The 10,947-nt window shown below is 42.6% G+C and overlaps 1 protein-coding gene across 1 annotated transcript in view; it reads right to left on the reverse strand.

The window, feature by feature from the left end:
* TOP2A (DNA topoisomerase II alpha) overlaps positions 1-6,808 on the reverse strand; it is a 30,130-nt gene extending 23,322 nt beyond the window's left edge. Inside the window, exons 1-10 of the mRNA XM_064583590.1 lie at positions 6,643-6,808; positions 5,208-5,363; positions 4,905-4,995; positions 4,572-4,635; positions 2,780-2,925; positions 2,535-2,632; positions 2,098-2,310; positions 1,573-1,746; positions 1,283-1,384; positions 1,040-1,177 (exon numbers count right to left, since the gene is read on the reverse strand). Of these exons, the coding sequence (XP_064439660.1) occupies positions 1,040-1,177; positions 1,283-1,384; positions 1,573-1,746; positions 2,098-2,310; positions 2,535-2,632; positions 2,780-2,925; positions 4,572-4,635; positions 4,905-4,995; positions 5,208-5,363; positions 6,643-6,663 (1,203 nt within the window). The 5' untranslated portion in view covers positions 6,664-6,808. The remainder of the gene's footprint in view (positions 1-1,039; positions 1,178-1,282; positions 1,385-1,572; positions 1,747-2,097; positions 2,311-2,534; positions 2,633-2,779; positions 2,926-4,571; positions 4,636-4,904; positions 4,996-5,207; positions 5,364-6,642) is intronic.
* Positions 6,809-10,947: the final 4,139 nt, after the last annotated feature.

Here is a 10,947-nt window from a genome sequence, read left to right on the forward strand (position 1 = left end):
ACTTTTTCTAAGAGTGGAAGTTACCAAAAGACTTCAAAAGAGAATGAAGACAAAAACATGTGCTTTAAGACAAAAAGATTACTCAAGAGCATTGCAAAGAAAGGACTGAAATGTTATGAACATTAAGAATCGTTACAGTAATATAGAAAAGAGATGACAGTGAGAGGCTACTGAGGTATCCAAAAGATGAATTTTACTGATTGGATTAGAGGAGGCATGGGGTAAAGAGAAGGCTCCCAGGTTTGTTTATGCAACCTAGTGGTTGGTTGGGGCCTTTTACTAAGACAGGAAATAGTTTTGTTTTTGCGGTGTGGAGAAGCTCCTTGTGTAGAGGTGAGTATGGAAAGAACTAATTCAGTTTTGGATGTGTCGACTGGGAGCCAACTTCAGGCAATGTTTAGTAAGCAGTGAAATGGACTGAATGGTGACAAGGTAATGGGGAAATACAGGCATATGGATGGTAATTGGCTGTAGTAAGTCCAGTGAGGTGAAAAGCTATTTCTTTTTTTTTTTTTCAAAGATTTTATTTATTTGAGAGAGAGAGAGAGCATAAGAGAGAGAGAGATCACGAGCAGTGGGGAGGAGTAGAGGGAGAAGCAGATTCCCTGCTGAGCAGGGAGACCGATGCGGAACTCGATCCCAGGACCCTGGGATCATGACCTGAGCTGAAGGCAGATGCTTAACCGCCTGAGCCACCCAAGTGCCCCTCGTGAAAGCTATTTATTTCCTTTTCAGAGGCAGAAGACATGTAGGATGAATCTTGGTTTTTGCGGAGCAGAGAAGGGCAATGGACAATAAAGCAAGGTGCTTCTATTTCTTATTTCCCTGTAAGTATTTACAACTTTTTTTAAAAAGATTTTATTTATTTGAGAGAGTGAGCAAGCGAGAGAGAATGAGTGAGCATGAGCAGGGGAGGAGTAGAGGGAGAGGGAGAAGCAGATCCCCCGCTGAGGGGCTCAATCCCGGGACTCTGGGATCCTGACCTGAGCCGGAGGCAGACGCCCAACCGACTGAACTACCCAGGTGCCCCAGTACTCACAGCTTTGATGAATTTTTCACTTAATTGGCATGTCGATCCAAAGCTCTTGACTTGTAAAGTCATGTTTTCTTTTGTCTGAGAGTCAAAGGTTGGGTTTTCAATTAAGGCATTCACAAAAATCCACATGTGATTTTTCACCTGCAGGAAAGGTTGATATTACATAGCTAAAAACTTATGCTTTATTTATAGCCTTTCTCTTCTTCCTTGACTTTAGAAAAAGAAAACTGTGCTAAAATACCATACCTGATGTGCTTTTACTGCAACACCACCCTTGTTCTTCTTCTTCACAACATCAACAAGTTTAGTCACAATCTGATCAGCTACATAATCAACATGTCTGCCACCCTAATGGGGAAAAATAACAAATTGTAAAGCTCAGGATCCTCAAAATTATAATAATGATCAAATACTAAAAAATGTAATTTAGCTTTCTTTATGCCAGGGCAGCCAAATATTCAAGCTCATTTTATTTATGAAAAACAGTAACACTTCTATGTAAAGATAAATCATGATTAATACAAAAATAAAATTACCTTGGAAGTAGCAATGCTGTTGACAAAGCTAATTTGCTGAAAGCCTTTTTCACTCATTGTTAAGCATACTTCCCACCTGGAGTTTACTTGTTCGTGGATAATTTTCAGTGGATTGCCAGTTTCATCTACCTTATCCTTCAAATACATATCTACATAGCTACGGAATCCTTTTACCTGTACAGGAATTAAAAGTTATGGTATTAGAAAAAAGTTATAAAAAGTATTCAATGATAGACCATGAGGATTTTTCAAAACTAATGAAATGATGTTCACTGATGGGCATAAGAGAATGGTCATTAAAGGGCACAAAAGGATTCATTTAGGAGACTGTTTGAGAAAGACATTTCTTTAGTGAGTTTAAAAGAGCTAAGTAAAAAATGTGGCATACTGTTTTCTTTTCAGGAACATATCTGAGAAGTGGTGTAAAAAAAAAAAATATATGGGAGGAAAAAAAAAATCAATTTTGCCTCTGACAATGATCATATCAAGTCCCTCATTGCCCTTAACACCCTGGAAAATGCTTACTGGCAGCTTATTTCCATTGAGAAAGACTTTGACATCTTTCGAGGATCCAGCAATATCATATGCTCTTCTAACCATTAGTGCAACAATATCTTTATCTAGGCTTTGCATTTTAAACTTGGACAAGTCAGGCTGGAAGGTAATACATGTATAATCTTCCCCATTAAAGGGTTTGAGTTCCATCTCACCAGCTCTCCCCATGTTATCCATCCATGTCTGTGGAAGTAAAAAATAGGAAGATAAAAATTCAAGTCTTTTCACAACAAACTAGAACTAAACACAAATTTATAAGTCCTAAAAAATAACCTAATTATGTTCACGAATAGTTTTCCATGATTTAATAGCCTATAAATTACGTTAAATTAAACCAACCACTAATGCTGTTATAAATTGCTAAAGTACAATTATAATTGAGGCACAAGATATTTATTTATACTTGCCTGTTTGAACATTTTCTTGTATTCTCTACTGGCTGTTTCCACAGTAAATTTGGTACTGAATATGTTACACAATTTGGCCCCATAGCCATTTCGACCACCTACGCAAATAAATTTAAAATACTTTGTTATCACTGGAAATGCTAATCAATTATAGAGATTCATTCCAATATTTTTAACTTTTATGTCACAGTCATTTAAAAGATGTGTTTTCAGCAACAAATATGTTATTTTCCTCCATACTCTACCTGTTACTTTCTTTTCATCATCATCATAGTTACTAGAAGTTAAGAGCTGTCCAAAGATGAGAGCTGGGACATACATCTTCTCAACTTTGTGTTCAACAACAGGAATACCTTTCCCATTATTCCATATACTAATTAAATTGTTTTCCCTAAGAAAAGAAGAATGAAACTTTTATTGTTAAACAAATGGTAAACTAGTGCTTGATATTTTTTATACTTAAATATCATTATTCTTAAAATACAGAAATTCACAAGTCTCAATTTCTTTGACTCTTTTTCATACATATCTTCTGAAATTCAGCATCAACTACCTTTCCCACCATGCTTAGTTCCTGACATTCCTGAAATAGGAGCCAAGAGGGGAAAAAAAAATTAATCCTTTTCCAACACCTGGGCAGACACTGATAATGTTGAAAAAATATGAAATTTTAAAATGTTAGGATAAACAAAGGGAAATGATTTATGCCCAATGGAAAGGAAAAATTTGGAAACTGTTATTTATACTGCTTTCTTTTTTGTTTTGTTTTTTAAGATTTATTTATTTGAGCACGAGTGAGCGAACGCATGCACATGAGTGGGATGAGGGGGCGCAGAGGGAGAAGGAGAGAGAATCCTCAAGCAGACTCCTTGGAGGGAGGAGCCCTACTTGGGGCTCGATCCCAGGACCCTGAGATCATGACCTGAGCTGAAATCAAGAGTCTGACACTTAACCGACTGAGCCCCCCAGGTGCCCCTATTATACCACTTTTCAGAGGATCATCTATCTGTACTGTCCTAGCTCCCTTAGCTTTCTCACCCAACAAAGCACATTGCAAAATAAATATGAAAGGGAAAAACATTACCAATTGTAAACTTCCCTGCTCGCCAAAAAAATGCTAAAAATTTATTTGGACTTATTTCTTAGTTATTTTAAGTTAATTCTTTTTTTTTTTTATAATTTTTTTTTAATTTTTTATTTATTTGCGAGAGAGAAAATGAGAGACAGAGAGCATGAGAGGGAGGAGGGTCAGAGGGAGAAGCAGACTCCCTGCTGAGCAGGGAGCCTGATGTGGGACTCGATCCCGGGACTCCAGGATCATGACCTGAGCTGAAGGCAGTCGCTTAACCAACTGAGCCACCCAGGCGCCCTTAAGTTAATTCTTATAAGATAGTACAGTTTAGTTATAACCAGACAAACACTATGGATCTTATTCCAAGTAGTGCTCAGTATTATCTACAAAAAAGACTAAAACTAGCTCAACATTTTTTTAGACTTTGGTATCAAGCCCTTAGGAGCATTCAGTACATCATTAACATACTTCCCCCAAAGAAGCTAAAGCATAGTTTATGTCATAACTGATCAGGCTAATAAAAAGGTGAAACAAGCACCCAGAGTACCCACAAAGGGACACCCAGCATTTATAACCAGAAATGATGGATCCAATTATTCTCTATCACCACCTGCTGGTTTACTATTTGAATAGCATCATGAGAAAAAGTAAAAGCTCTAGACTCCAGAATGCTTAGACTGAGCAATTATTGGAGATGCTTACTGAAAAATTTAGGGATGAAGTGTCATATGTCTGTAATTTATTTTGAAAGGACTCAAAAAATATAGATGGAGCAAATATGGCAAAGCATTGATAACTTGGATCTAGGTGGTAGGTATCATAGATTGTTCATTTTAGCATTCTGCTTTTCTGTGCTTTTGCAGAATTTCATTTACTAAAAAGGCCAACATTAGTATAAATCAAAGTAAATGTAACTAACAGTAACAATGAACTATAACAAACAGAAGACCATGCAAGAGACTTACGGGTCAATTGTGACTCTAATACAAGACATTTTTGGGTCCCTTTGTTTGTTGTCTGCAGCATTGACTGAAAGAAAATACACATTGGTAAGAAATTAAATTAAAAAAAACTAAGATATAGAAAGAAAAAAGTTGTATTAATGAGGCGTGAATTTAACATTTATTCACAGTACTATTTCTAGGAAAGAATTCAACTTGTTAGACTCCAGTAAACTGCCTCACCTTGCCAGCTATTGTTTGAAAAGATAGGAGCTCTGGTTATAGAGGGTTTGCTAGAAATGATACTTCTTATGAAGGATTTGACCAGTAGATCTTTATGTGAAAGAATTTACTCACCTAGGATCTCATCAAAGATTTTGTACAACCCAGGGACAAAGGTGACTTCCCTATAGTTAATGCCAATATCTTCATCGTAAACCCACATTTGCTAGAAATAAGGCAAAGAAATATAGTTACTTTTACCTTATATTTATTGTTTTATCATCATTACTATAAAGTCTTCTGGATTAAATACAATATACATACGATAGCTTAGGCCAGTTCCGGTGACATTCAGAGTACATGGAATACATAGAAAATTCACCTGGAAAAGTATACATTTTAACTACTTCGTAACTGCATTTAATTACTTGGTTTTACCTGGGTCACTAATTCCACAGAGCCAATGTAGGTGTCTGGGCGGAGCAAAATATGTTCCAGTTGGGTTTTCTTTTGATAGATTCTTTCAATAGACAGTCTTTTCTTAGCATCTTCATTTTTCTTTGTTTTGCTGATTTGCATATTTTCATTTACAGGCTAGCAATTTTAGAAAATTGTAGAAAAGGGATATTTAATCAGAGGTTTATTAAAAACTACAAACAAAACACCCACCGTAATGATTTACGCACTATGTGTCATCACACATAGTGATGTGTAATCACAATCTTTTTTTTTTTAAATGTTTTATTTATTTATTCATGAGAGTCAGAGAGAGAGAGAGAGAGGCAGAGGCAGAGGGAGAAGCAGGCTCCCCGCCTAGCAGGGAGCCCGATGCGGGACCCGATCCCAGGACCCCGGGATCATGACCTGAGCCGAAGGCAGACGCTTAACCATCTGAGCCACCCAGGCGCCCTAATCACAATCTTTAACCAGGTATTGGTGCAGTTTACATCATTTTGTACCAACACGGCAATTTAAGTTAACTGCAGCCAAGTTCCCAGGTGTCAGTTTGAATAAACATATATTATCTCATCCAAGTGCATGTGACATGGAACTATTTTCCTTGAATGTTTTAGATGTCATCAATAAAATACACCCACTTCTTCCAGACATTCCACAAATATTTTCTGAGTGCCTGCTATGCCCCAGGTACATAACAGATTCTCGTCAGCAGCAGTTTGGGAGCCCATCGATTCAATCCTTTGAATCGTTTTGAACACAGGAAGGACATATTTTGAGCAAGTCGGGCCTGCCGGCTCCTCACTGGGAACATCGTGCCATACTCTGCACCTTCCAAGGTCAGGGGCATTCAATCCCATTTTCTTTCTTTTTTTTTTTTTAAAGATTTTATTTATTTATTTGAGACAGAGAGAATGAGAGACAGAGAGCATGAGAGGGAGGAGGGTCAGAGGGAGAAGCAGACTCCCCGCCGAGCAGGGAGCCCGATGCGGGACTCGATCCCGGGACTCCAGGATCATGACCTGAGCCGAAGGCAGTCGCTTAACCAACTGAGCCACCCAGGCGCCCTCAATCCCATTTTCCACCGGAGGGTAGGAAAGTATCTGACTGTGCTGCTTGAAGTCACACGCGGGCCATAATAAAACGGGCCAGTTGAATACAGGCCCTAGAGACAGGAAAACAGAACCCAACACCCCAGAAGCCAGCCAGCGTAGCCAATATTTCACTACTAGCACCATAAAGAGGGGCTATCCACTTCACGATCACTCCGAGCCCACGAGACCGGGGCCGACGCGGAATACCCGCTCCCAGCCGGCGGCGAACGGACCACAGCCCAGGAGCCCAACCCTTCACCGGCAGCCGGAGGGATGCGGGGCAGCGCTGAGCCTCCACGACCCGCCCCTTCCGCGAGCTGTACCTGCAATGGTGACACCTCCATAGTGACAGTCGTGAAGGGGCTCGAGAACCCTGCAAGCGACTAAACCGGCGGGACCCTCGAGACCACCGCGGAGCAAGCCGCTTCTCCACAGACGCTCGTCGGTTAGAAGAGCCTTTCCAGTCGCAATTGAACCTTCCTGTAGCCCGCCCAAACCAGATAAGCCAATCTCTGACTCGCTCTCACAGGTTCCGTCCCGAGGAGCCAATCGTAGCTGGCTTTTTATATTCACCAATGAACGTCTGAGTTGTCCGGGGGCCTGTTTGAACAAACCAATTACGCAAAAGAAGGCGGGACTAGAGGGCTTTCAAAAGGCACCACTCGGAGTCGTCGCGGACAGACTGACAGGAAACCTGGCCAATGAGGGGGGGCTTATTTGTTCTCTCGGGGCCGACAACTCTGAAGAGACTCGCGATGCCAGCGGGAAGGGGTTTTCTGAGGTGCAGGCTGCGGCAAAAGGAGGAAGGAGACGAATTACTCAGTAGCTGCTAACTTAGTTCAGATTCTTGAAATCTAGAAACTGTTTTCCGTCCTGAGGCTTTTTAGCGAGAGGAACCGGAGTCCTAGCTTCGTTTTCCTGAGGAAATTTTGAGCGCCGGCTTTCTGGACGGGCAGCCCGGTGATTTGGTGTAGCGAACAGATTCTGGCGTCTGCCTCAACCTCCCCTCCCAAGAATTTATTTTCGAAGAAACGGAAGTGCTACAGCTGTGGTTTTGGGATATAATAGTAGGGCGTGGTGAGGCCACGCAAAATAGAGAGCAGTATTCAAGTCCCCCAGTAGAGCGACGTTGCGCGCAAGCAGGTCAATCGAAAGGAATAGTTTGTAGTTACCGCCTCAGGAACGGGGAATGGGGTTTAGGGGCCATTCTAGGACAGACAATTTTTCCTCAGAAAGCCAGTAGGATGCCCTGCTGCTTGTTACTTTTCTTTCCTCTGTTAAATTCCCTGAATTCTGCTGTCCAGAAAAGTTGTTCACATTTGACGAGAACATGCCAAAGACCGAAGTTGTTTTTTTTTTTAATTTTTTATTCTGCCGTGTAAATGTTTGAATGGGTTTATTCTGTCCTTGTCAATCCACAATGTTAAAATGACAAAAGAATGCGTTTACAAGATGCTTGAAAAAAGAACTGCACGATTTGAATGACTGCTAATTCTGTCATCTGAACCATCTCCTTCCAATCATTATTACCTGAGTTTCTAACCCTGCTGGGCAGTTTGCCAGTCGTGCGGTCTTGATGGAGGCAGGCTTTTTGGTGCTTTTGTTTTCTCTGCTGAAAAAAGAATAAAAATAACAGTAGTACCTCAGGGGTGCCTGGGTGGTTCAGTGGGTTTAGCGTCTGCTTTGGCTCAGGTCTTGATCCCGGGGTCCCGCCTCCTCGGGCTTCCTGCTCAGCAAGCAGTCTGCTTCTCCCTCTGCCCTTCCCCCCGCCCCCCTTGTGCTTGCTGTCTCTCTCTCAAATAAATAAATACAATCTTAAACAAACAAACAAACAAAAAGCCCCACAAAAAAACAGCAGTACCCAAGAGTTGGGTGAGGATTACCCGAGATAAATGTAAGGTGTTTAGAATAGTAGGCTAACAGTATCAGAATCAGGAAGCAGGAATCTTCCTTAGGCTTGCATGACAATTTGTGGCTTTAATTCTTTTTTTTCCCCCTTCTAAAAGAAACCAGAGGTCAACCAATTGTTAAATCACCCCAGCATATCCAATGCCTACTCTGCTAGCAAAGCTCCAAAGAGGGCCAGTGTGGAGGTTGGGGGTGGGGGGATGAGGGGTGGGGTGTTGGTGGTGGTGTGACAGGAAGTTGAGCATGGGAGGTAGCCTATGGGCTAGGGTGATTTTTTTTTTTTTCACCTGGCCTCCAGTAATTCCAGATATTTCATTCCACTCTCCTCACTGCATGTGTTGATACAGATAGGCAACCTCCAATGCACAGGATCACCCAGGGTCTCAGAGCAGTTGTAGGGAAGCCCACCCAAACCAGGAGCTTCTGCCCATCCAAAAGGCTGACCAGGCCTGAGCTCTAGGGCAGCCTCTCATTCTCTGCACTCTCCCCAGAACAGAAGATGACTCTGACAGACACCAGCCATTCTACTTTCTGCCTCCTCGAACACAGAGACCCCACATGGTAGTGGTAGGTGGGCATGCTTCCTCAAGGATGGCAGCCCAGCCTCTGCCTTTCTTGGTCTCTACCCTGTAGCTCATCCTAGCCTGCAGTACCTTGTAAGACCCATCTGGGGATGAGGCAACAGGAATTTAATAAGCAGCTCCAGTCCTATTTTCTGGGACCCTGCTGTTGAGCTGGACCCTGATTATGTGAGGCTCTGTTCCAAAACCCAGAAACAGAACTGTGGAGTCAAAAGGACTCTGGAGTCACACATGCTTGAGTAAAGCAAAGCAAAACAAAACAAAACAACAACAAACCTCCCTGAGCCTCAGTTTCCCCATGTCATCATCCTTTATTAAAAGTACAGAGGGCTAAATGAGACATGGAAGCACTTAGGACAATCTTCCAGCCCTCTAGCAGGATGGTCTTGTGGGGGGTGGGGGTGGGATTGGGGCTTCTCTTTTGGACACAAGCTGTTTATCAACCCCTCTCCTTTCCAGAGCCTATCACAGAGTGTTCTACAGGACTTGTTGGGAGCCACGGAGGGAAGTCTGAGATGGGTGGGCCTGGGAGGCATTGTCCACAAAGAGGGAATTTCAGGTGCCTGCTAGCCACTACTCCTGGGAGGCAAGAAGGGGTTGGGAGTCAGTTCCAAGGGCTTTGATGGACTGAGGGGGCAGCTCCCGTATCCTCATTACCTACCCACAACTTTGCTAGCTACTTGTACCTTTTCCCCATCCCTACCCCTACCTGGGGGCAATATTAAGCACTAGAGTCAGATTCCTGGCCACAGTACTTGGCTGGGTGTATTACTTTGGCAAGTCACTCAGTCTTACTGTGTCTCCATTACTTTACCTAAAATGGGGATAATGAGAGTACCTCCACATAGGGGAGATAACACATGGGTAAAGTTCTTAGTGCATTGCTTGGCAAATAATAAATGCTCAAAATATGTTAGCAGTTATTACCTCTACTCCTTTTCAAGACCATCCCCCCCTTCCCTTTTCGATTCTCCCAAGTCCTCTCCTCCAAAACCAATTCAAAATTCCCCTTGTTCAGGGAGTCTTCTTAGATCTTTTTTCAGGCTTCCTTCAGTTGTTTGGAATACATTTGCAAATGCGAATGAGTTCCTTTGATAAATATTTTTTGGTTTTCTTATGGGTATTTGTGTTTTCTGTCTCTCCACTCAGCAGCAGGGGGAGGGGTCCTAAAGGAGCTGTGTCTCCATCCTCCACCTGGAAGTTCCTCTTGAAAGTGAATTATTTCTTCCCTCTAGCTGGCTGAGTGAATGGGGCTGGGCTGAAAATGTGGCTCTGGATTTGGGGGATGGAGCTGGTTAGGCTAGAGCTAACTGGGAATTCCTGAATGAAGCTGGGCTGGCCCAGGGTCGGGGGTGGTTAGGGCTGGGCCAACAGACCCTGTTTACCTTGAGGTTAATGACTGCAGGGTCCAATCAGTCCTTTTTACCAGGGATACCAGCTTTGGGTTGGAGGAGGCCAGGAAAGCCCAATATGTCCCATAGAGCTCAGCCTCTCCCTGCTGGTGGCACTGCAGGTCTGTTTCTTGGAACATTAATGGCCCCAGGCAAAGGGACAGTGAGGGCCACCAAACAGAGCTGGGAGGAGAGCAAGGGAGGCTAAAGTAGGGAGGAACTCAAGACCAGAGATTAGTCCCCAATAAGTCCACTCAGGGGTTTCCCTCAGCAGTCTGGCAGTCCAGTATCTATCAAAATTTAAAAGTGTACATACCTTTTGATTCAGTAATCTAACTTCTAGGAATACCTGACACACTCCTATAATTGTGTGTGTACATAAAATTATTGCGGTATTGTTTTTGTTGGAAAAGAACTGGCAGCATGGAATGGAATGATATTGTGAAAATTAGTAAAGGGCATCTGCCTCTTGGTTTGGGCTCAGGTCATGATCTCATGTGTCATGAAATCAAGCCCTGCATCAGGCTCCACATGGGTTCAATGGGGAGTCTGTGTGAAGATTCTTTTTTTTTTTTTTTTAAAGATTTTATTTATTTATTTGACAGAGAGAGACACAGTGAGAGAGGGAACACAAGCAGAGGAAGTGAGAGAGGGAGAAACAGGCTTCCTGCGGAGCAGGGAGCCCGGATGCGGGGCTAGATCCCAGGACCCCGGGATCACAAGCCGAAGGCAGACGCTTAACAACTGA

The sequence above is a fragment of the Mirounga angustirostris genome, unplaced genomic scaffold, assembly GCF_029215605.1.
Source record: "Mirounga angustirostris isolate CCGP_5_RB_7025 unplaced genomic scaffold, mMirAng1.0.hap1 SCAF_17, whole genome shotgun sequence".
Classification (NCBI taxonomy): domain Eukaryota; kingdom Metazoa; phylum Chordata; class Mammalia; order Carnivora; family Phocidae; genus Mirounga; species Mirounga angustirostris.